The 27,948-nt window shown below is 38.1% G+C and overlaps 1 protein-coding gene and 1 long non-coding RNA gene across 2 annotated transcripts in view; both read right to left on the reverse strand.

Annotated features, from left to right (window-relative positions):
- Positions 1 to 4,036: 4,036 nt before the first annotated feature.
- On the reverse strand, positions 4,037 to 4,607 carry LOC118768183. The gene is made up of 3 exons (XR_005004038.1): positions 4,480 to 4,607; positions 4,189 to 4,329; positions 4,037 to 4,138 (listed from the first exon to the last, which is right to left on the reverse strand). It is a non-coding gene; the product is annotated as an uncharacterized LOC118768183 (long non-coding RNA).
- Positions 4,608 to 22,987: 18,380 nt separating this feature from the next.
- Positions 22,988 to 27,948, reverse strand: part of LOC115225400 (multiple inositol polyphosphate phosphatase 1-like) — a 26,686-nt gene continuing 21,725 nt past the window's right edge. Inside the window, exons 4-5 of the mRNA XM_029796356.2 lie at positions 25,026 to 25,141; positions 22,988 to 24,007 (exon numbers count right to left, since the gene is read on the reverse strand). Of these exons, the coding sequence (XP_029652216.1) occupies positions 23,503 to 24,007; positions 25,026 to 25,141 (621 nt within the window). The 3' untranslated portion in view covers positions 22,988 to 23,502. The remainder of the gene's footprint in view (positions 24,008 to 25,025; positions 25,142 to 27,948) is intronic.

Here is a 27,948-nt window from a genome sequence, read left to right on the forward strand (position 1 = left end):
GATCGCAAGATGTAAATAATTCACAAACAACAAGCATATCTAATGTACTCCCCTCATCAGATGCCTAACGGATTTCATTATGGTTTCAACACTTGAGTAGTACCATTTAATTTGGCTGTGTCAACAGTATTAAAAGCACAACTGGTGCTTGAAAATTGATAGACAAGAAGCACAGGCATCTACACTTGCTTTTTATTACAAATACGAACATCAGACTTCAAATGTAGGTTGTTACTTACCTATAACTATGAAGCATAGAAATTTAAAATACTGCATATAAAAAATCAAGAAGTCTTTAGCAAATTCAGCCCCTTGAAAATGAAGGACAACTTAGAACACCTGGACAAGATATAAAAAGATTCACAAACAACAGGCATATCAAATGTACTCCCCTCGTCAGATGCCTAACGGATATCATTGTGGTTTCAACACTTGAACAGTACCACTCAATCTGGCTGTGTTAAATTCATCAAAAACATACGGTGCATGGGAATTAATAGATAAATGTCATTTATATCTACATTTGCTTATTATTACAAATGCAAACATCAAATTTCAAGCATAAATTGTTCCATACCCATTGCCATGAAGCATAGAAAGTTAAATATAACCTTTACAAAACTAAGAACCCTTTAATAAGTTCAGCCTTTTGAGAGTGAAAGACAACTTAGAACAACAGAACCACAAAATATAAAAGATATACAGACAACAAACATATCAAAATATGTACACCCATTGTCAGCCACCTAATGGATATCATTACGGTTTCAACACTTAAGCAGTACCATTATATCTACACTTCTTATTACAAATACAAGCATCAAATTTCAAACTTAAATTGTTACCTATAGCTAAAAAGCTGTGAGCTCTAAAATGTGGGTGGAAGCACTCCGTCGGTTACGATGATGAGGGTTCCGGTTGATCCGAATCAACAGAACAGCCTGCTCGTGAAATTAACGTGTAAGTGGCTGAGCACTCCACAGACATGTGCACCCTTAATGTAGTTCTCGGGATATTCAGCGTGACACAGAGAGTGACAAGGCCGGCCCCTTGAAATACAGGTACAACAGAAACAGGAAGTAAGAATGAGAGAAAGTTGTGGTGAAAGAGTACAGCAGGGATCACCACCATCCCCTGCTGGAGCTTTTAGGTGTTTTCGCTCAATAAACACTCACAACGCCCGGTCTGAGAATCGAAACCGCGAGTCCGCTGCCCTAACCACTGGGCCATTGCGCCTCTAAAATACCACTCATGAAACATAGAAAAAGCTCCAAAAAGGATATTTACTACCATTATATATATATCTCTTCTGTCATTTCATTTATTATTGGAACTATACAATTATTTATGTAAAAGTATTGATAGTTTTCTCTAAGATTCTTTATAGCAGTGGTAGGGGTCTGAAAATATTGGTAAATGCAGCAAATTGGAAGGGTCATTAAAGTAGTGAATATAACACTTTCCTGTGTTCCAAGTTTGAATCCCGCTGACGTGAAATTAACCTTTCATCCATTTGGTGGGGTGGGGGTCGATGAAAGAAATAATAATCGAGGGTGTTGGTAGATAGTTGGGACTAATGCCTTGTGGTATTTATTCTGACTCTTTGCAATAGCACTGGTGTCGAACTGCATCAGTTTAAGTTCTTTTGGGAATGGTCAATAAAAAAAAAATGTTAATCCCGGGTGTTAGATTAGCAGAACTGGTAGATGGTCGGGACTGATACCTTGTGGTATTTATCCTAGCTCTTTGTGATCCGACAGCGATGTTTGTGATAACACTGGCGCCATACTGCATTGGACTAAATTCTTTTAGAGGTGGTCAATAAAAATAAAATACTAATCGAGGGTGTTGGATTGGCAGAACTGAGGGGTGGGCATGACTGATGCTTTGCAGTATTTATCCCAGCTTTTTTGTGGTCTGATAACGATGCCTGTGACTGCATTGGTGACAAAATGCATCACCAGTGCTTTTTATATGGAGCCAGCACCAATGCTTTCTAAGTGGTACCAGCACCAGTGTTTTTTAGGTGGAACCAGCACTGGTATCATTCCTGTTGTGGCAGATGGATCTTCTTGAATTCAGCGAAGTGCCAAATAGCTCGGTCCATTTTTTCTTCAACTTGGTACTCCATTGTAAATGTCTGAAAACAGGTAAAATTTATTCAAATTTCAAAATCAACAAAAAACAGTTGTACAGGAAAAATAGTGCTACAAAAAAACCCCAAAAAATACAACGATAAAAATATTTTTTGTGTTAATTCTAATAATACTGGATAGATTTAAAATTAATGAGGGGGGAAAAACAAAATTATCTGACAATGCAACATATTTATATATATATATACACACACGCACACGCACATATATATATATATATGTATATGGTGTCTATTCACTTCCAACAATAGAGAGAGCAGTCACCACATTTCATTCCATATCCGCTACCTCTGATGAGTGCAGGGTTACATAATCAAATTGTTACTGAACACTCCGTTGAATCTCTAGCACGAAACCAATTGATAAGATTGGCTGTAATGGAACTATAACTTTGGATAATATATATATAGGCAACTAAAGTCAAAAGGATGTATACTGAATATATTAGATTGATGCACAGAGAAAGTTTAAGATGGAAAAAAGAGGGAGAGGAACATTTCGAGCAGATGACTCGTCATCAGGAAGGGAAATGGGAGAAAGTCCAGAGGGAAGGAAAAGAATAGTGTGAGAAAAGCACAGGTGTTTTTACATGTATATACATACACAACAGGCTTCTTTCGGTGTCAATCTACCAAATCCACTCAAGGTTTTGGTTGACCCAGGACTATAGCAGGAGACACTTGCCGAAAGAACCACACAGAAGGACTGAATCTGGAACCATTTAGAATTTTTTAATATTTTAACAGTTAAGGAATGGAACACAGACTTTTCTGCCAACATATTAACTTTGGAATTTAAGACAATATTTTAAGGAAGATGTCTACTTTTAACTAATAGCTAAACTTTGGTTTAGTAACTAAACTCTTCTGTAAAAGAAATTAAAAAACTACCTTTTGAGTAAAAGCTAACCTCTTCTGTGGAAGAGACCAAAAAATTTCTTCTTGGATTAATTGCTAACCTCTTTTATAAAAGAGACTGAAAATTTACTTCTTGGACTAATAACTAACCTCTTCTGTAAAAGAGATTGGAAAATTATTTCTTGGACTAATTGCTAACCTCTTCTGTAAAAGAGACTGAAAAATTATATTTTGTACTAATAACTAACCTCTCCTGTAAAAGAGATTAAAAAATTACTTCTTCGACTAATTGTTAACCTCTTTTGTGAATGAGACTGAAAACTTCTTGGACTAACAGCTAACCTCTCCTGTAAAAGAGATTTTAAAAATTACTTCTTGGACTAATGGTTAACCTCTTTTGTGAATGAGACTGAAAACCTATTTCTTGGACTAACAGCTAACCTCTCCTGTAAAAGAGGCTGAAAAATCATCCACTGAACTAACCTCTTCTGTAGAAAGAATTCAAAAATTCCTTCCTTGACTAATAGCTAATCTCTTCTCTAAAGGAAATTAAAAAATTACCCTTTGAAGTAAAAGCTTAACTCTTCTATAAAGGAGACTGACAAATTATTTCTTGAACTTACCTCTTCTGTTAAAAAGACTGTAAAATTACCTATTTGAACTAATAGCTAAGCTCTTCTGTAAAGGAGACTGAAAATGACCCATTGAAGTAAAAGCTTAACTCTTCTATAAAGGAGACTGACAAATTATCTCTTGAATTGACATCTTCTGTTAAAAAGACTGTAAAATTACCTGTTTGAACTAATAGCTAAACTCTTCTGTAAAGGAGACTGAAAAATTACCTATTTGAACTAATAGCTAAGCTCTTCTGTAAAGGAGACTGAAAAATTACCTATTTGAACTAATAGCTAAGCTCTTCTGTAAAGGAGACTGACAAATTATCTCTTGAACTTACCTCTTCTGTTAAAAAGACTGTAAAATTACCTATTTGAACTAATAGCTAAGCTCTTCTGTAAAGGAGACTGAAAAATGACCCATTGAAGTAAAAGCTTAACTCTTCTATAAAGGAGACTGACAAATTATCTCTTGAATTGACCTCTTCTGTTAAAAAGACTGAAAAATTACCTATTTGAACTAATAGCTAAACTCTTCTGTAAAGGAGACTGAAAAATTACCTATTTGAACTAATAGCTAAGCTCTTCTGTAAAGGAGACTGAAAAATAACCCATTGAAGTAAAAGCTTAACTCTTCTATAAAGGAGACTGACAAATTATCTCTTGAATTGACCTCTTCTGTTAAAAAGACTGAAAAATTACCTATTTGAACTAATAGCTAAACTCTTCTGTAAAGGAGACTGAAAAATTACCTATTTGAACTAATAGCTAAGCTCTTCTGTAAAGGAGACTGAAAAATTACCTATTTGAACTAATAGCTAAGCTCTTCTGTAAAGGAGACTGAAAAATTACCTGTTTGAACTAATAGCTAAGCTCTTCTGTAAAGGAGACTGAAAAATAACCCATTGAAGTTATAGCTTAACTCTTCTGCAATGGAGACTGAAAAATTACCCACTTTGAACTACCAGTTAAGTTCTTCTGTAAAGGAGACTGAAAATTCATCCCTAAAGACTGACAAGACAGCAGAAGGTTCCAGAAAACCACGAGTATTTGTGTCTGTATACATTGTTAGGGCGTTTTCACACAGCGTTTGTGGGCCTTGGACTGATTTATGCTCATTTCCTGAGAATTTTCTATTTTTCTTTCCTGTTTTCCATTTTGTTTGTTACGTTTTATGAAAGTAAATGATGCAATTTTTCAAACATGGATTATATAATGATGGTGGTGGTGGTGGTGATGGTTGATGCTGGTGTTTATAGTTATAATATTAATAATAACAGTTTTGGTTGTTGTGACCCCCTTTGGTCACGAATGACCATGGGATTGCACCTAGAAAGTTACCCTCCGAGGCACAAGTCTGGGCAAGGTTGTTTATTGAAGACCAGAAGTCACCCATGCATACCAGTCTCCCCTCTCTACACTATTATATGTACATAGAGTAAAGGGTAAAGACCCCTTTCGGTCATGAATGACCATGGGATTGCACCTAGAAAGTTACCCTCTGAGGTACAAGTCTGGGCAAGGTTGTTTATGGAAGACCAGCAGTTGCCCATGCATACCAGCCTCTCCTCTCCATGCCATTATATATACATAGGGTAAAGACCCCCTTTGGTCATGAATGACCATGGGATTGCACCTAGAAAGTTCCCCTACAAGACATAAGTCCAGGCAAGGTTGTTTATGGAAGACCAGCAGTTGCCCATGCATACCAGCCTCTCCTCTCCATGCCATTATATATACATAGGGTAAAGACCCCCTTCGGTCATGAATGACCATGGGATTGCACCTAGAAAGTTACCCTCTGATGCACAAGTCTGGGCAAGGTTGTTTATTGAAGACCAGAAGTCACCCATGCATACCAGTCTCCCCTCTCTACACTATTATATATACATAGGGTAATGGGTAAAGACCCCTTCGGTCATGAATGACCATGGGATTGCACTTAGAAAGTTACCCTCTGAGGCACAAGTCTGGGCAAGGTTGTTTATGGAAGCCCAGCAGTCGCCCATGCATAACAGCCTCCCCTCTCTACACTATTATATGTACATAGGTTAAAGGGTAAAGACCCCCTTTGGTCATGGCTGACCATGGGTTTGCACTTAGAAAGTTACCCTCCGAGGCACAAGTCTGGGCAAGGTTGTTTATGGAAGCCCAGCAGTCACCCTTGCATACCAGCCTCCCCTCGTTATACTATAATATGTACATAGGGTAAAGGGTAAAGAGCCCCTTTGGTCATGAATGACTATAGGATTGCACTTAGAAAGTTTCCCTCCGAGGCACAAGTCCAGGAAAGGTTGTTTATGGAAGACCAGCAGTTGCCCACGCATACCGGCCTCCCCTCTCCACGCCACCGATGTTATCCAAGGGAAAGGCAAAGGCTGATACAGCTTGGTATCTGTGACGTCGCAGCTCATTTATTAACGTGCAAGTGGCTGAGCACTCCACAGACACGTGTGCCCTTAAAGTAGTTCTCGGGGAGATTCAGCGTGACACAGAGTGTGACAAGGCTGGCCCTTCGAAATACAGGTACAACAGAAACAGGAAGAAAGAGTGAGAGAAAGTTGTGGTGAAAGAGTACAGCAGGGTTCACTACCACCCCCCTGCCGGAGCCTCATGGAACTTTAGATATTTTCGCTCAGTGCCCGATCTGGGGATCGAAACCGCAATCCTACGACTGCGAGTCCGCTGCCCTAACCAGTGGGCCATTGCGCCTCCACAACAGTTTTGGTACAAGGCCAGTAATTACAAGGAGAGGTCAAGACAATTATATTGGCCCCAGTACTCAACTGGTACTTGCTTTCTCAACTCTAACAGGATGAAAGGCCTCATAAAAAGCACCTGCTATATTCTTAGAGTGGTTGGCATTAGGAAGGGCATCCAGCTGTTGAAACTTTGCCAGATCAGATTGGAGCCTGGTGCAGCCTACGGGCTTGCCAGTCCTCAGTCGAACCGTCCAACCCATGCCAGCATGGAAAACGGACGTTAAACGATGATGATGATGAATAGGAATGGTTTCAAATTTTGGCACAAGGCCAGCAATTTTAGGGGAGGGGGTAAATTGGTTACATCAACCCCCAGTTCTTTACTTGCTTTACACTATCAACCTTGAAAGGATAAAAGGGAAAGTCAATCTCTGCAGAATAATAATAATGGTATTTGTAATGTAAGCATGAGGCCGACAATTTGATGGGTGGGTGGAGGGGGTTACCTGACAACATTAACTGGTACTTTATTTTTTTCGACCCTGGGAAGAATGAAAGGCAAAGTTGACCTGGAAGGAATTTGAACTCAGAATGTAAAGCAGGAGGAAATGCCATGAAGTATTTTGTCCAACAGGATAATGGTTCTGCCCTAATAATAATAATAATAATCCCTTGTACCATAGGCACAAGGCCTGAAATTTACTGGGAGGGGACTAGTAGATTACATTGCCCCTAGTGTTTCACTGATACTTTATCAACCCCAAAAGGATGAAAGGCAAAATTGAACTCAGAACATAGAGACAGATGAAATGCCACTGAGCTTTTCACCCAGTGTGCTAACAATTCTGCCAGCTCACCACATTATTATTATTATTATTAATAATAATAATAATAATAGTAGTAGTAGTAGTAGAAATTCAAAAGATAGTGCTCATGAGAACTGCTCATATCCTACGCAAAATACTTTCTATGTAATCTCGAGGTTTAAAACAAACTTTTTTTTTTTTTTTAGACATCCACTAGTACAACACAAAAAACAACCAAATATATGGCACACTAGGCATAACAACAACGTGAACTTCCAACCTGTTGTCTCTTGAGGTCTCTGGGTGAGACTTGGAGCCAACTTGTACAAATGTAAAGCAAAAGTCAAACATAGAATAATAATAATAAAGATGGGCTACAGCAAATATTCTGCTCAATACCACAGATTTGCTTGTCAGTTGTTTGACCGTAACCAGTTGAGCATGTCCCTTAGTGGCTGACGATATGTGCATCTCTGATCACGAGCAGAAGTAGTGGGGGAGCATCATAGCCATGTGTTGAGAGGGATTCTTTGGGGTTTGGATAATTCACTTTTGGAAACGGGTGGTTCGTCCAACATCCTTAAACAACCTTTATTCAGGGACCTTTTGAGTGGGATGGGCTACTCGACCAGAAGAAAATTCTAACTGGGCCCCCACCTGCAAGGTCATGTGCTGTTTATCTTGATACGAGATCACCATGTTGCGCACACATGGTTGTAAAGCATGTACCTAGTGTACCCTTATCAGATGGGTAGTCATGATGGGTATACTGGGCTGCGTATATCTTACCCCAGTGTCACTTTGATGGCATGCACTGCTCTCTCACCCAATAATAATAATTGTTCTTCCTACTACAGGCACAGGGGCTGAGATCTTGGGAGGGGACTAGTCAATTATATCGACCCCAGTACTTAACTGGTACTTAATTTATCAACCCTGAAAGGATGAAAGGCAAAGTTGACCTCAGCAGAATTTGAACTCAGAATGTAGTGATGGGCGGAATGCAATGATAATGATAATAATATCGATGGTAATGATGCTGATGATAATAATTCTTGCTGCTATACATGCAGGGGCCTGAAATTTGGTGGTTTGGGGGTTAGTTGATTGTAGTGATCCCAGTGTATAACTGGTACTCATGTTATTGACTCTGAAAGGATGAAAGGCAAAGTTGACCTCAGCAGAAATTTGAACTCAAAATTTTTCACCAGAAGAAATAATACTAATAATAATAATAATGATAATAATAATTATGGTTTCAATTTTTGCCACAAGGCCAGCAATTTGATCCCAGTGCTGAATAAGTGGTTCTTATTTTATCGACCCTGGAAGCATAAAAGGCTAAGTCAGCCTTGACAGAATTCGAACTCAGAACGCTTTACGTGCTACTAAGCATTTTGTCCAACATGCTAACGGCGTGCCAGCACATCACCTTAATAATAATAACAATAATAATAATTTATTTCTTTACTACCCACAAGGGGCTAAACACAGAGGGGACAAACAAGGACAGACCAACGGATTAAGTCGATTATATCGACCACAGTGCGTAACTGGTACTTATTTAATCGACCCCGAAAGGATGTACATATATATATATATACATGTATATATGTATATATATATATATATATATATATATATATATATATATACATGTATATATATATATATATACATACACACACATATATAGATAGATATAATAATAATAATAATGCTTTCTACTAAAGGCACAATTCCTGAAATTTGGTGGGTGGGGGGCAGGGGACTAGTCAATTATATTGACCCCAGTGTATAACTGGTACTTAATTTATTAACCCTGAAAGGACAAGAGGCAACGTTGATTTCGGCAGAATTCTAACTAAGAATGTAAAGACGGACATGCTCACAATTCCACCAACACACTGCCTTAATAATAATAATAATAATAATAATAATAATAATGATAATTGCAATAATGAAAATTATTATAATTTCTTTTAATGACACAAGGGCGGTGGATGATGTTGGGGTAATAATACAATGGGAGATGATTGGGGCAGTGGGGAACCAGAATGGTATTTAAGCATTTATAATGGTAATGGTGACAATTAGAATTATAGAGACTAAAAAAGAAAAGCATTTCAAGACGTACACACACACATGTATATATGTATATTTTTACATATATATATATATATATATAGGGTGGGCTTCTTTCAGTTTCTGTCTACCAAATCCACTTTCAAAGGTTTGGCCGGTCCTAGGCTATAGTAGAAGACACGTGCCATGCAGTGGGACTGAACCTGGAACCATGTGATTGGGAAGCAAGCTACTTACCACAATGCTATGCACACACATATGTATGTATATATGTGTGTATATATGTATGTATATATATGTATATATATATATGTATGTATGTATATATATATATGTATGTATATATATATGTATGTGTGTGTATATATATATATATGTATATATCTATGTATGTATATATATGTATGTATATATATATGTATGTGTGTGTATATATATATATATGTATATATCTATGTATGTATATATATGTATGTATATATATATGTATGTGTGTGTATATATATATATATGTATATATCTATGTATGTATATATATGTATGTATATATATATGTATGTGTGTGTATATATATATATGTATATATCTATGTATGTATATGTATATATATATATGTTATCTATTGGACTTCTGAGAGGTAAAAAAACATCAACAAATCTTGGTTCTGTTAGACTGGCACAACGCAAAATATATGTGATAATATTGATAATAATAATATTAATAATAATATTGATGATTATGTTAATGTGTTGAATGTGATGATAATATTGAATATTATGATTTTTATTTTTATTGTTTCAATACGAAATTGTTTGTGTTTTTTTAATTTGTTGTCTGAATTAATATTTTTAATAATTTATGTTTAGTATATTCTCTCTCTCTATCTATCTCACTCTTTCTATGTGTCTATATATCTAGCTAGCTACCTATAACCTTTGTATATACAAACACACTCACTTATTGTGAGAGAGAGAAACGACCATTCAAGCCAAGCGGAATCATAGTTGTGGCGGATGCTGGTGTCACATAACTGGCACCCGTGCCAGTGACACGTAAAATGCACCATTCAAGCATTGGGACTAACAGATGCAATGTGGTTGTTGCTGGTGTCACATAACTAGTGCCCATGCTGGTGGCTCATAAAACACCATTTAAGCATTGGACCTCACAGCAGCAATGTGGTTGGTGTTAGTGTCATAACTGGCACCTGTACCAGTGGAATGTAAAAAGCACCATTGGGCCTCAATGCTGTGTCATGTAACTGGTGCTCATGTTAGTGGCACTTAAAAAGCACCATTCAAACATTGGGCCTCACATGCAATGTGACCAATGCTGGTGTCACATAACTAGCACCCATGCCAGAGGCATGTAAAAAGCACCATTCAAACATTGGGCTCATGTTGGTGGCACGTAAAGAGCACCATTCAAGTGTCAGGCCTCACAGAGGCGATGTGGCCAGTACCATTGTTGCATAAATGGCACCCTTGCCAGTGGCACATAAAAAGCATCTATCAAGCGTTGGGCCTCATGGATGCAACAATTGACTATGAGCCTTGGTGATATGCTGTGCTTCAGAAAACCTATCAACTCAAGTGAAATCGTAGTCATGGAAGATACCGGTGTCATGCAACAAAAGCACCCACTACACTCATGGAGTGGTTGGTGTTAGGAAGGGCATCCAGCTGTTGAAACCATGCCAGAGCAGATACTGGAGTCTGGTGCTGCCCCTCAGCTTACCAGCCCTGCTCAAACCACCCAACCCATGCCAGCATGGACAACGGACATTAAATGATGATGATGATATATATATTTATATATACTCTTTTACTTGATTCAGTCATGTGACTGTGGCCATGCAGGAGCACTGCTTTTAGTTGAGCAAATCGACCCCAGGACTTATTCTTTGGAAGCCTAGTACTTATTCTATTGGTCTCTTTTCCTGAACCGTTAAGTTACAGGGATGTAAACACACCAGCATCGGTTGTCAAGTGACAACCATATACACACACACATGCATATATATATGATGGGCTTCTTTCAGTTTCCGTCTACCAAATCCACTCACAAGGCTTTGATCGGCCCGAGGCTATAGTAGAAGACACTTGCCTAAGGTGCCACGCAGTGGAACTGATCCCGGAACCATGTGGTTCGTAGGCAAGCTACTTACCACACAGCCACTCCTACACCTATATATATATATATATACATACACACACACATATATATATATATATATATACATATATATATATATATGTACCTTACATTCCATTGGTTATAACAACAAAGGTTGGAGTTGATCTGATCAATGTAACATCTTGCTTGTGAAATTAACGTGCAACTGGCTGAGCACTCCACAGACATGACTACCCTTAACGTAGTTCTCAGGGAGATTCAGCATGACACAGAATGTGCCAAGGCTGGCCCTTTAAATTACTGGTACAGCACATTTTTGCCAACTGAGTAGACTGGAGCAACATGAGACAAAATGTCTTGCTCAAGGACACAAGATACCACTAGGAATTGGACTCAAAAGATGAACAAAAAGTAAATATCATTTTTCATGCACACACACAGAGTATGTATTTTTATGAGCTACTAAGAGTTTCATGCGATGAAAATGATATGGACAGCATTTTATACCACATCTGGTGCTTTGGGGCAATCTTCAGGCTTTGCTTACATAGCATGTTTAAGCTAAAACAGGACAATAGAATAAGAAAAAATACAAGGAAGGATGAGAAGATAGCTAAAGAAAGTGCAAGGGTGAAAAAATGGAAAAAAAGGGGAGAATTAGAGTTCTCTCTCTCTCTCTGTATATATATATATATATTATATATATATATATATATATATATATATATATATATATATATATATATCATCATCATCATCGTTTAATGTCCGCTTTCCATGCTAGCATAGGTTGAACGGTTCAACTGGGGTCTGGGAAGCCAGAAGGCTGCACCAGGCTCCAGTCTGATCTGGCAATATTTCTACAGCTGGATGCCCTTCCTAACGCCAACCACTCCAAGAGTGTAGTGGGTGTTTTTACGTGCCACTGGCACAGGTGCCAGACCAGGCTGGCAAACGGCCACGATCGCATGGTGCTTTTTACGTGCCACCGGCACGGAGGCCAGTCAGGGCGGCGCTGGCAACGGCCACATTTGTATATATATATATATATATATACAACGGCGACCCGCGTCGTCTAACCAACACACACACACCAGTTCTATACGTCACGACTTACTTTACAAGGGAAATAACCAACAAGTGAGATTTAAGGCCAGCAAAGTTATGTTTCTTGGTACAGTTATAACTTTTAAGCTAAGACAACTGATTGCTGGCCTAGGACTTCGTCGCGCTCTGATTTCTCGGTCGTATATTCTGACATAGCGTGAAATTATACACACACACACACATATATATAATACATACACACACATACATACATCATGCATACATACGTATATACATACATGCATACATACACACACATGCATACATACAATACATACACACACATACATACACACACACACATACATACATACAATACGCACATACATACAATACACACATACATACAATACACACATACATACATACAATACACATACATACGTACGTACGTACATACATACATACATACATACATACATGCATGCATGCATGCATACAGTGTGTGGTCTTCTCTTTGAATAAAAATCCGTAATGTTGAGAAGGGAAAATAACAAGATTTTCAAGGAAGGTTGCCGGACTAATTTCAGGAAACGTAGTTCTTAATACATGACGACGACGATGATGATGATGATGATGATGATGATGGTGATCATAATGATGACTACGACAACGATGATAATGACGATAATGATGATGATGGTGATGGCGATAATGATGACTATTATGACAACAAAGATGATGATGATGATAATGATCACGTCGATGGTAATGACAATGATGCTGCTAATTATGACGATTAGGTTATTGTGGTGGTGATGGTCATGGCGATGACGAAGATGATGACGATGATGATGATATAAATGGGCGTTAGCAGATTAGCTACATATAAGCCAAGCCAAGAATTTCTAATCAATAAAACTTGGGAGGTGGGGTGCTTGCATCTTACATCAGTTATATATACATCCACTCACACCCAACTCTCCATGTCACCCCCTCCCTCACCAATATACACACACACACATATATATATATATATATACATACATATATACATATACATACATACATATATATATGTGTATATATACACACACACACACACACACATATATATATATATATATATATATATATATATATATAATATATATATATATATATATTATATATATATATATATATATGTATGTATACTAGCAGTATCGCCCAGGGTTGCTCGGGTTTGTTTTCTTTTCGACCCTTTAGAATTGGAATTTTTGAAAAGTAAAAATTTGCTTGTTATTCTCTTCAAGTGAACATTTTCTGGTTGAAATACACCGAAAAAATGACGACACAGCAGTAAAAAAATCGTAAAAAATAGGGATTTCCACAGAGAAAAAGCACCTTTTTGATGTAAATAATTTTTGGTGTTAACATGGTCTGATTTGAATTTTATCTTCTACAGAAGGAAGAGCAAGCCTTCTTCTATCATACTCTCAATTTTGGTCAACTTGTCCCACAGGGTCTCGGGAGGAGATTGTGTTAGTTGAAGGCTACCAAACCTGCCACACACAGACAACTACAGCTTTATATATATATAGATATAACGGATTATGTATGTCTGAATTTAATTTGCCATGCGAGCGACATCAGCTACCATGTAAACGTGTTTAAAATAAGAATACGAGAGTAAGGGAGGTAACTCGTGTTATGACAAGGGAGGTAACTTGTTGTATATATGCTATCAAAATGAATACGATTTTGTGTCTATGTGTGTGTTTTACACCGTTACTTAAGGATTCTGAGGTTTCACATCACCACTCATGTATGTACCTTTGTCCTGGCTGTTGTTGGCCCAGATGGTGCAGACGAGGGAGTTTGACGGATCGTTTCCTTTTGAACGGCAGATGTCAACACAATTTCTAGTTAACTAAACACTTTTAAACTTCGTGTACTGGTAGAATGTGTTTATAAAACATGATTTTCTCTTGGTTTTATTAAATAAGTACCAGTTACGCACTGGGGTCGATATAATCGACTTAATCCCTTTGCCTGTCCTTGTTTGTCCCCTCTGTGTGTAGCCCCTTGTGGGCAGTTAAGAAATAAGAAACGTTAGCACGCCGGGCGAAATGCTTAGCGGTATTTCATCTGCTGTTACGTTCTGAATTCAAATTCCGCCTCCACTGAAACCAATATATCCAGGAATATGTGTTTATGTGTAAGGCGGTGAGTTGGCAGAAACGTTAGCACGCCGGACGAAATGCTTACGTTCTGAGTTCAAATTCCGCCGAGGTCGACTTTGCCTTTCATCCTTTCGGGGTCGATAAATTAAGTACCAGTTACGCACTGGGGTCGATGTAATCGACTTAATCCCTTTGTCTGTCCTCGTTTGTCCCCTCTGTGTTTAGCCCCTTGTGGGCAGTAAAGAAATAATATGTGTTTATGTGTGTGGATTATTTGTGATTGTAAATCTCGACAAATCTTTTTCACCCGCTTAATTCCTGGAAGGGTCACAGGGGCACAGTCCTCGAGCCCATCTTCCATCGGGTCCCGTCAGACAAACTGAGCGCATGGATGTTATCCGAACTACTTGCTCAAGGTCTATCCCTGGGATTCCTCCGTGCCTTTTTTTAATGTTTGCCCGTTAATGCTATCCATAGATTCTTTCCTGAGGCATTCTTACCAATTTTCTGTAGAATCGGAACTGTGATACTAGTAACGATTCTGCCAGCTCGCCACGCCACGTTCATGCCAGTTGGATATTTCAAATCAGACCGCTTGCCAAACCAGCATGCGTGGTCTGTTTTGAGCCAACTGATGTCTATAAATAAGGAATTTCTATTGAGATAGCCAACATTAGACTATTGATAGGTCCCTAATCTTCTCAGATAAGACTAAAAATCTATAAGCATAGGGTCTGAAGAAACGTTTTAAAGCTAACCCCCATATCTATCTCTATATAATTTTGATAGATAGATAGATAGATAGATAGACAGACTGACAGACAGATAGATAGATAGACAGACAGACAGATAGATAGATAGGCAGACAGATAGATAGATAGATAGATAGGCAGGCAGACAGACAGATAGATAGATAGGCGCAGGAGTGACTGTGTGGTAAGAAGCTTGCTTCTAAACCATACAGTTCCAAGTTCAGTCCCACTGCATGGCACCTTGGGCAAGTTCTTCTACTATAGCCTCGGGCCGACCAAAGTCTTGTGAGTGGATTTGGTAGATGGAAACTGAAAGAAGCCCGTCGTATATGTATTTGTGTGTATATATGTAACTGTATTTGTACCTCCCCTATCACTTGACAACCAGTGTGGGTGTGTGTTTATGTCCCTGCAACTTAGCGGTTCGGCAAAAAGGCGATAAAATAAGTACTAGCTTATTAAGAATAAGTTCTGGCGTCGATTTGTTCGACTAAAGGCGGTGCTCCAGCATGGCTGATACAAGTAAAGGAATAAAAAATACGTAAAGGGCGTAACTACCTGGTATTCGTCACATGTAATTACCTCCCCTTAACCACCTTCTCTTTAATATTTCAAACAAATTTCTCGGCAGCTCCTGAACGTAGACATCGGCGAATTTCGATCGCGGTTCCCAGGGCCGCAGGCAGCCCTCGGCGATATTCATTCTATAGATATTCATTCTATAAATATTATAATTTTTTCTTTAATCTGACTATATAAAGCCTCAGATAGATAGCCGGAGAGCGGCTCACAAAAGAAAGTGATGCCAAGACACCCTCAGCCTTCTTAGCAATTTTAGCAATGTGTTTTGTCCAATGCAAATCGTTGTCGACAATAATGCCCAGGCCACGTTCACAAAGAGACTTTTTTATAGACACCTGAGCACTGTATGCAATAGACAGGATGGGCAGATCTGGAAAGCTTTGAGATTGTATATCTATTAGATCAAAGTTGAACTGAACAACAATTATAGCCATTAATATTAATTACTCTGTACATTTTTAATTAAGGTACAATGTAGTGTAGTCCTTGATACATTGTGACTAAATAAAAGTTGGGATGGTCACAGCTGGAACATCTTTGATCATATACTTGTTGGATCAGGATTGACCCAGGGCTAAAAAACAACAACAAAAACAGCTATGGCCACCAAGACTATTGTACATTAGATGATGTAGTCTTAGATAAGCTATGCCTGATTAAAAGACAGGAAGGTCACAGCTGGAACATCTTGATCATAGGTCTACTGGATTAGGACTGACCTAGGGCTAAATAACAACAACACCAACTGCAACCACTAATACTAACTACTACACTATACATTAGATAATGTAGTCCTAGATACACTGTATCTGAATAAAAGATGGGATGGTCACGACTGGAACACCTTTGATCATGTATCTGTTGGATCAGGACAGACCTTAGTGTATATGTATATATATATATATATATATATATATATATACATACATATATAAATACACGCTACCCAATGAAGGAGCATCTATATGGATGTTCAGCCAGCTAGAAACAGCAACCAAATCTCCCCCAAATTGTGGCTTTCCTTTCTGAAAATGATGCAAATTACTGCAAAAAGGCAACAAGAATTAACATATTGAATCAGGGTTTCACTTATTTCTTTATTCAAAATAATTTTTCATATAAAATATATTGATTTTGCATATAATATATTTTGTTTATATATGTGTATGTATGTGTATACTTATATATATGTATGTATGTACGTGTATACTTATATATATATATGTGTGTGTATATCTCTCTATATATAAACGGCAGTTTGTCTGTGCGTTTTCTGTGTGTCTGTTTTCTCGTACCCTCACTCTGACCACGGCTTTCAACCGATTCTGATGAAACTTGACACACACATAGCCCAATGTCATAATTCAAAACTAACGCAGCGAAAATTTTGAAAAGTTCTCCCAGTTCTGAAAAAATCGATAATTCGACATGGGGTCGAGAATCATAAACCCAAACCACAGACCGTCTAGGGGACGCAAATCCACTTTTTTAACTCTCAAAAAAATTTACCATAATTTTTTTTCCATTTTTTTGCTATTTTTTGGCTATAACTCTCTAAAAATGCTTTATTGTTATTTCCTTACAACCTGAGCAACGCCGGGCGATACTGCTAGTATATATATATGTGTGTGTATATATATATATATATATATATACATAAGTATCGCTGCCTTATGTATGTATATGTACATTTATATATAGATATATGTATATATGTATGTATTTATATATAATATATATACTTATATTATATATATATATGTATATATAGATATATATACTTATTATATATATATATATTTATATATATAGATATATACTTATATATATATATATTATATATATAGATATATATACTTATATATATAATATTTATATATATAGATATATATATACTTATATATATATATTTATATTATATATATGTGTGCATATATATACGTGTATATATGTGTGTGTGTATATATATATATATATATATATATATATGTGTGTGTGTGTGTGTGTATGTATGTATATGTATGTATGTATGCATATTGTAAAATACATTTAATGAAGATAAACTGCAGTTCTCAAAAACTTTGCTATGGAAATTAAAACAGATGTAAACACATCTGGTTATTCTTTTTGCATATAAAAAAAATAAAGATGATTATACTGACTTGTTTTATATATAATTTTGATTATAAGCATTGGAGAAAGGGATTTATAACTGAAACGATCAACCCCAATATTTGACTGGTATTATATTTTACCGACCCCAGAACAACAAAAGGTAAAATTGACCTCAGTAAGCATTGAATACAGACATAAGGTTTCTTCATCATCACTTAACATCTGCTTTCCATGCTGGTATGGGTTGGACGGTTTGAGTGGAACTGGTAAGCTGGAGAGCTGTACCAGGCTCTGGTCTGAATTTGGCTTGGTTTCTATGATTGGATGCCCTTCCTAATGCCATTCACTCCGAGAGTGTAATGGATGCTTTTTTATATGCCACCAGCACAGGTGCCATTTACATGACGCCAGCAACAGGTCACTTGTTATTGCCTCTGTGAGACCCGGCATGGAAAGATTATGCTACCAGCATCAGCCATCATTACGATTTCACAGATGCCATTCACATGACACTAGCAATGACCCCAACTTATTTCTTTACTGCCCACAAGAGGTTACACACAGAGGGGGCAAACAAGGACAGACAAACGGATTAAGTCGATTATATCGACCCCAGTGCGTAACTGGTACTTAATTTATCGACCGCGAAAGGATGAAAGGCAAAGTCGACCTTGGCGGAATTTGAACTCAGAGCGTAATACCAGACGAAATACCTATTTCTTTACTACCCACAAGAGGCTAAACATAGAGGGGGCAAACAAGGACAGATAAACGGATTAAATCGATTATATCGACCCCAGTGCGTAACTGATACTTGATTTATCGACCGCGAAAGGATGAAAGGCAAAGTCGACCTCAGCAGAATTTGAACTCAGAACGTAGCGGCAGACAAAATACTGCTAAGGATTTCGACCGGTGTGCTAACGTTTCTGCCAGCTCGACCACAACTACAATTTCACTAAGCTTCACATGTCTTCTCAAGCACAGCACATTATGAGAGGCCTGGGTCACTTGTTATCGCCTCTGTGAGCCTGACATTCAAAGACCACACTACCGCCAACAACCATAAGTATGACTTCACAGGCGCCATTCACTAGACACTGGCAATGACTACGATTTCACTTGGCTTGACAAGTTCTCTCTAGCACAGCATATCACTAAAGGTCTCAGTTACATATGTATACTGTAAATCCTTGAGTATAGCCTGCCCTTGAGTATAATATGCAGGGGATTTTTAGGGGACTGTACCTCTGAAAAACCTAAACCTTGTATATAATACGCACCCCTTCAATAACTTGAATTGTGCGTAATTAAGCCAGCAGCACCTAGTCGAACAAACACTTCCACGCATGCGTAATACAATAATGGTTATGTTCTTAACTGTTATATGGGAATGTAAATATGTTTGCAAATTGTTTTTGTTACATATTATTCTGTGTTCTGAATACTTTTATTTTAATACTGTTATACTGCACATTAGATAATGTACTCCTAGATACACTATGTCAGAATAAAACATGGGGTGGTCACAGCAGGAACGTCTTTGATCATAGGTCTACTGGATCAGAACTGACCTTGGACTATACAACAACTATAACCACTAATACTTATTTCTTTACTACCCACAAGGGGCTAAACACAGAGAGGACAAACAAGGACATACAAACGGATTAAGTTGATTATATCAACCCCAGTGCGTAACTGGTACTTATTTAATTGACCCCGAAAGGATGAAAGGCAAAGTCGACCTCGGCGGAATTTGAACTTAGAACGTAGCGGCAGACGAAATACCGCAAAGCATTTCACCCGGCGTGCTAACGATTCTGCCAGATCGCCGCCTTATAACCACTGATTCTTTTATGACTTCATTGCTTTCAAGCTTAGCTTAAGGGATTTTTAGGGGGCTGTACCTCTGAAAAACCTAAACCTTGTGTATAATATGCACCCCTTCTCTAACTTGAATCAAAGAGGTCTATATACCGTCCTTGGTTTGTAAAAATGTATACAGTAACGTCCTTTATTATTATTGTATATATAACATAATGTAAACGTGTAGCTTTTTTGTGCATTTTGTTTGCAGAAAATAAAGAAATAACAGTAATAACATTTAATAAATGTTGCTTACTGCAAGTTATGGATGATTCTTTTATGACTTCATTGCTTTCAGGCTTAGCTTAAGGTATTTTTGTGCCTGACATCACAAAATGTGTCTGAATAAACATTGCCGGACAGCAAATAGAGACTCGGACATTGCTTAGAAAATATTTTTCCTTTTTAACCTCGTATATAATTTGCAGGGGATTTTTAGGGAGCTGTATCTCTGAAAAACCTAAACCTTGTGTATAATACGCACCCCTTCCATAACTTGAATGTGCGTAATTAAGCCAGCAGCACCTAGTCGAACAAACACTTCCACGCATGCGTAATACAATAATGGTTATGTTCTTAACTGTTATATTGGAATGTAAATATGTTTGCAAATTGTTTTTGTTACATATTATTCTGTGTTCTGAATACTTTTATTTTAATACTGTTATACTGCACATTAGATAATGTACTCCTAGATACACTATGTCAGAATAAAAGATGGGGTGGTCACAGCAGGAACGTCTTTGATCATAGGTCTACTGGATCAGAACTGACCTTGGACTATACAACAACTATAACCACTAATACTTATTTCTTTACTACCCACAAGGGGCTAAACACAGAGAGGACAAACAAGGACATACAAACGGATTAAGTTGATTATATCAACCCCAGTGCGTAACTGGTACTTATTTAATTGACCCCGAAAGGATGAAAGGCAAAGTCGACCTCGGCGGAATTTGAACTTAGAACGTAGCGGCAGACGAAATACCGCAAAGCATTTCACCCGGCGTGCTAACGATTCTGCCAGATCGCCGCCTTATAACCACTGATTCTTTTATGACTTCATTGCTTTCAAGCTTAGCTTAAGGGATTTTTAGGGGGCTGTACCTCTGAAAAACCTAAACCTTGTGTATAATATGCACCCCTTCTCTAACTTGAATCAAAGAGGTCTATATAACGTCCTTGGTTTGTAAAAATGTATATGGTAATGTCCTTTATTATTATTGTATATATAACATAATGCAAACGTGTAGCTTTTTTGTGCATTTTGTTTGCAGAAAATAAAGAAATAACAGTAATAACGTTTAATAAATGTTGCTTACTGCAAGTTATGGATGATTCTTTTATGACTTCATTGCTTTCAGGCTTAGCTTAAGGTATTTTTGTGCCTGACATCACAAAATGTGTCTGAATAAACATTGCCGGACAGCAAATAGAGACTCGGACATTGCTTAGAAAATATTTTTCCTTTTTAACCTCGTATATAATTTGCAGGGGATTTTTAGGGAGCTGTATCTCTGAAAAACCTAAACCTTGTGTATAATACGCACCCCTTCTCTAACTTGAGTCATATGTAATTAAGCCAGCAGCACCTAGTTGAACAAACACTTCCATGCATGTGTAATACAATAATTGTGATGTTCTTAACTGTTATATGGGAATGTAAATATGTTTGCAAATTGTTTTTGTTACATGTTATTCTGTGTTCTGAATACTTTTATTTTAATAAATGTTGCTTACTGCAAGTTATGGATGATTCTTTTATGACTTCATTGCTTTCAGGCTTAGCTTAAGGTATTTTCGCGCCCCACATCACAAAATGCGTTTGAATAAACATTGCCAGACAGCAAATAGAGACTAGGACATTGCTTAGAGAATATTTTTCATTTTTAACCTCGTATATACACACTAGGGATTTTGACCTTTAAATTTGGGGGAAAAAATGCAGATTATACTCAAGGATTTACGGTATATGTTTTTAACCCTTTAACATTCAAATTATTCAGTTAAATGTAAAGCTTCTTCATTCACATTGTTTGGAATTAATCCTGGATTATCTCATAGCTTTGAGATTTCAATAATGTGATTGAAAGTTTAATATTTTATACTCATACACATAGTTTTAAATGTAAAAGGTGTGTCATCTTCAAAAGAATTTCTTAATTTGTCATACATGTATATTTTAGCTAACATTTTAATTCCCAGCATCAATAGCTTAAGCCAGGTGTGTAACCAGCCCACTTATGCGTGCATTCTCTTCAGTGGACACTGCTTGTGAAGACCTGTTGAGGCAAATGAAATTGGAATCAAAATCAAATTCAATGACTGGCATCCGTGCTAGTGGAGCACTAAGAGCACCATCAAAGCGTAATTGTTGCCAGAGTGGCTAACTTGCACATAAAAAGCACCTTTTGAGCATGATCGTTACCAGCATCACCTTACTGGCTCTTGTGCCGGTGTGCAGGTGACGCGTAAAAAAACACACGATTTTCCATGACTGTTACCAGTACCATCTGACTGGCCCTAATGCCGGTGGCACTTTAAAAGCACCCACTAAACTCTTGGAGTGGTTGGTGTTAGGAAGGGCATCCAGCTGTAGAAACTCTGCCAGATCAAGATTGGAGTCTGGTTCGCCAGACCTCAGTCAAATCGTCCAACCCATGCTAGCATGGAAAGTGGACGTTAAACGATGATGATGATGAGTACCTGGTACACATTTAAGATATAGTACTGTAGGGTATTAAAATATTTTAAATGAGGAGGATGGTCAATGCAGAAGAAGATGCCACGCAGTGGGAATGAACCCGAAACCATGTGGTTGGTTAGCAAGCTACTTACCACACAGCCACTCCTGCGCCTATCTGTAGAGATAACCTGAACAAGTAAGGTGAAAGTGATCGTACAACAGCTAAATGATAAGGATGATGACAATGATGACGATGTTGGAAATTATGTCAATGACGATGGTGGTGATGATGATGATGACAGTGATGACAATGATGATGTATCAACGATGTGATGATGATGGTGATGACAACGATCAACAACAGCAATGATGATGATTGTGACAATGATGATGATGATGATGATGACAAAGAAGATGGTTATGGCGCTGATGATTGCAATGAAGATAAAGATGATGGAGGTGATGAGGGTAGTCAATAATGGTAACGGTGGTGATAGAGATGGTGATTGTGATGATGATGACGATGATGATGGCAGTGGACAATGATGGTAAGGGTGGTGATGGTGATGATGATGATGACAGGGTCACCTCAGCAGCACTGTAGACCTCCACCCCGGGGCAAATCAATATACCAGGCCCTATCATATTTATATATTGACAGTAAGCAATAGTGTGCATGGTTCACAATTAGAGCCCCTAGACCCATGAGGCCCTGGGGCAACTGCATATGGTACCCATACCTTAAGACATCCCCTGGTAAAGGTGATGATGATGGTAACAATCAATGGTGGCAGTGACGATGATATTGATGATGACGACAGCAACAACAATGACTTAACATAGGAATATTAAAGCTAACCCTTTCCCAGTATTTGACCAATATTTGAAATCTGTTGCTGGGAAATAATAACAAGAGCAGCAACAGATTTAAAGCTCAACTTTCGAGGAATCCAATGAACAAATCTCCTCGTAGTTACAGTTTAGGAAGCTCCCGTATCTTGACATGAACTTCTCCAAGGGGCAGGTCGCTCCGCATCCAGGTACAGCCACTGGGTGTTTGTTGACGTAGAACTGCACCACGTAGTCCTCGTGGTTGGGCCTTTTGTCTTCCGACTGCCCATCATCATGCTTGCTGTTCGTTGCCTCGGTTACCCATCGAGTCTCCACTGCTTCTGATGTCGGCCGACTGCCCGCTGCGTCAGTCACCTGTGTGTTTTCTGCTGCATCGGATGTCTGCTGTGGGCTGCAGTGGTATGCAACGGCGACTATGTTTGCACCAAACGGCAAGATGAAGCTGGTACGGAACTTGCGGTTGACAACCTGCTCGTAGCTTTCTGACTGGAGGAAATCCGAATCATTAAAGAGCCCCAGGGCAGCATAGAGTGGGGCCATTGTCTCAGCATGTCCAAACATAAATTTGGCCACTGTGTACCTGCAAATAAAAAAGCCAATAAGGTTACTTTCTGATGGACATCAGTGAAAATAGGGAGAAGAGATAGGGTCAGAGTGGAAAAGGAATCAGAGACCCCTTTACAAAATATATTAATCCTTAATGTACCTTAAATGACAATCTGCTGTCTTAAGTAATGAAGGGATACTTTGGATTATGTAGTCCTAGATACACCATGTCTGAATAAAAGATGGGATGGTCACAGCTGGAACGTCTTTGGTCATGGGTTTACTGGGTAAGAACTGGTATGAGATTAAACAACACCTAAAGACGCTTACACTAATTGCTATACTGTACTTTGGATAATGTAGTCCAAGATACACTATGTCAGAGTTATTGTTTGTAAGAATGTCTAAATAAAAGATCTGATAACCACAGCTGGAACATCTTTGATGATAGGTCTGGAGATGGGCTGACTCAGGGTTAAATAATACCAACAGAAGTAACAGCAATCGTGTTCACACACACACACACCACCTCCAACCTTTCCTATACTTTATATCACAGCTAACATCATTCTGGTGTTACACAACATACCTTCTGTCTACCTGTAACACACCTGCAAACAGTGAAAATATGAACCCAGATAGACACAGGTGAGGCTGTATGGTAAGTAGCTTGCTTACCAACCATATGATTCTGGGTTCAGTCCCACTGCGTGGCACCTTGGGCAAGTGTCTTCTACTATAGCCTTGGGCCGACCAAAGCCTTATGAGGGGGATTTGGTAGATGGAAACTGAAAGAAGCCAATCATATATAAAGTTATATATACGTTTGTGTGCCTTTGTGTCTGTGTTTGTCCCCTACCACCGCTTGGCACTGGTGTTGGGGTGTTTATGTCCCCGTAACTTAGTTGTTTGGCAAAAGAGCCCAATTGAATAAGTAGCAGGATTTTTTTTAAAATAAGTATTGGGGTCAATTCATTCAATTAAAAAATTTTCAAGGTGGTGCCCCAGCATGGCCACAGTCAAACAAGTAAAAGATAAAAGATACCACAAACCTTTCCCCTGCAATGTGGGCATTGACGGAATTCTGGAGATCCTCAACGATGCTTTTGGCAAGAGGGCAGCTTTGTTCATAACTGATCTGGTTGCCATAGGAACACTTCCAGTATTGCTGATGGCGATTAGAAAATAGAAAATCAATAAAGAATACTTCAGTATATTGAACTTTCCATATTGGCACAAGAACATTACATGTTTAGAGTAGAGTTGATTAAAATCTTCCCCAGTATACCACTGCTACTCTATCAACCCCAGAAGGACAAAAGGTGAAGTCAGTGTTAGTCTTCTATTATAACTCCATTGACATCCAGGATGTTTTATAGGTACCGCAAATCCTCGAGTATAGTCCGCCCTTGAGTATAATACGCAGGGGACTCTAAGGGGGCTGTACCTCTGAAAAACCTAAACTTCTCTAACTTGAGCCAAGGAGGTCTATATAACGCCCTTGGTTTGTAAAACTGTATACGGTAACGTCCTTTATTATTATTGTGTATATAACATAATGCAAACGTGTAGCTTTTTTGTGCATTTTGTTTGCAGAAAATAAAGAAATAACAGTAATAACGTTTAATAAATGTTGCTTACTGCAAGTTATGGATGATTCTTTTATGACTTCATTGCTTTCAGGCTTAGCTTAAGGTATTTTCGCACCCGACAAACAAATAGAGACTCGGACATTGCTTAGAAAATATTTTTCATTTTTAACCTCGTATATAATACGCACTAGGGATTTTGACCTTTGGATTTTTGGGGGAAAAAATGCGGATTATACTCGAGGATTTATGGTATATTAAATCTACCCCAGTATTTCACAGCTACTTTATTTGATTAACCGCGAGAAAGATGAAAGATAAAGTTAGTGTTAGTCTTCTATTATAATTCCATTCACATCCAGGATGTTTTATAGGAATATTAAATCTACTCCAGAGTTTCACTATTTTATTATAAACTCTTTCAATGCTCTGTACTTAATGCACACAGACTTTGTATACATGACGGCCTGTCTATTATTATGCATATATGATGCAAATACATACACGTTATCCTATCAATAAAATCTTCTCTTAAACATTCTACCTGGTTGTGTCTCTTTTTTCCTTCTGGTACTTATACACATTTATCCTTTTCATATTGTATCGACTGTGCAATGTGCAAAGGAGCTATTCTTGTCACCTCTCGTTTACAAACTCAGAGTATAAAAACAGACAAAATGCCATTAAGCATTTTGTTTGGTGCAGTAACGCCTCTACCAGCTCATCGCCTTAAATAATAATAATAATAGTAATAATAATAATAATCATCATCATCATCATTTAGTGTCCGTTTTCCATGCTAGCATGGGTTGGACGGTTCAACTGGGGTCTGGGAAGCCAGAAGGCTGCACCAGGCTCCAGTCTGATCTGGCAATGTTTCTACGGCTGGAAGCCCTTCCTAATGCCAACCACTCCGTGAGTGTAGTGGGTGCTTTTCACGTGCCAGACGGGGCTGGCAAATGGCCACAGTCGGATGGTTCTTTTTACGTACCACCATTTGGTCACCTAGGTGATTTGTTCAATCACTTTTACAAAACTACAGGTGACCTATTTAGCACTTAAAAGTACAGGTATTTCTTCAATTTTCCAAAACATTTGGTCACCTGGATGGTTTGATCAGCCACTTTTACGAAACCTCAGGTGCCACTGGCACTGGTATCACAGCTGCAATTTCCATTGATGTTGATAGATTTCAATTTTCATAATAATAATAATAATTCTTTCTACTATAGGCACAAGGCCTGTAACTTTTGGTGAAGGAGCAAGTTAATTACATTGACCCCATTACTCAACTGGTACTTAATTTATCGACCTCAAAAGGATAAAGGACAAAGTCAACCTCTGCCGAGGTTGATAATGATAATGTTAATAATTCTTTCTACTGGAAGCACAAAGCCTCAAATTTGGTGGAAGGGATTAAGTCGATTACATCGAACCCAGTGCATGACTGGTACTTAATTTATCGACCCCGAAAAGATGAAAGGCAAAGTTGACCCCAGCGGCATTTGAACTCAATGATAACGATATGATATAAAGCCAGCAATTTAGGGGACAGGATAAGTCAGTTACATCAACCCCAGTGCATAACTGGTACTTATTATTATCAACCCCGAAAAGATGAAAGGCAAAGTCGACCCCAGCGGCATTTGAACTCAATGATAACGATAATATGATATAAAGCCAGCAATTTAGGGGACAGGATAAGTCAGTTACATCAACCCCAGTGCATAACTGGTACTTAATTTATCGACCCTGAAAAGATGAAAAGCAAAGTCGACCCCAGCGGCATTTGCACTCAATGATAACGATAATATGATATAAAGCCAGCAATTTAGGGGACAGGATAAGTCAGTTACATCAACCCCAGTGCATAACTGGTACTTAATTTATTGACCCCCAAAAAGATGAAAAGCAAAGTCGACCCCAGCGGCATTTGAACTCAACGATAACGATATGATATAAAGCGAGCAATTTAGGGGACGGGATAAGTCAGTTACATCAACCCCAGTGCATAACTGGTACTTATTATTATCAACCCTGAAAGGATGAAAGGCAAAGTCTATCTTGGTGGAATTTGAATGTCACGAAACATTTTGCCTGGTTTTCCACCTTAGATGATGATAACAATGATGATGATGATGATGATGATGATAATAGCTCTGAGAACTTTTTCTCCATCTTGTTGTTTACCTTGGTTCCAATGCTATGCAGGGCACCTATCTGGGTGATCCAATTAACTGCAATGATGGCTGTTCAGATAACATTGTGATCAAGAAGTTAACTTCTTTTCAGTTTACCTATGAAATTAGGTCAACTAGGTGGCTTAATCAGCTAAATTTACGAAACTACAGGTGACCTATTTAGCACTTAAAAGTACAGGTATTTT

This window comes from Octopus sinensis, linkage group LG27 (genome assembly GCF_006345805.1).
Source record: "Octopus sinensis linkage group LG27, ASM634580v1, whole genome shotgun sequence".
Classification (NCBI taxonomy): Eukaryota; Metazoa; Mollusca; class Cephalopoda; order Octopoda; family Octopodidae; genus Octopus; species Octopus sinensis.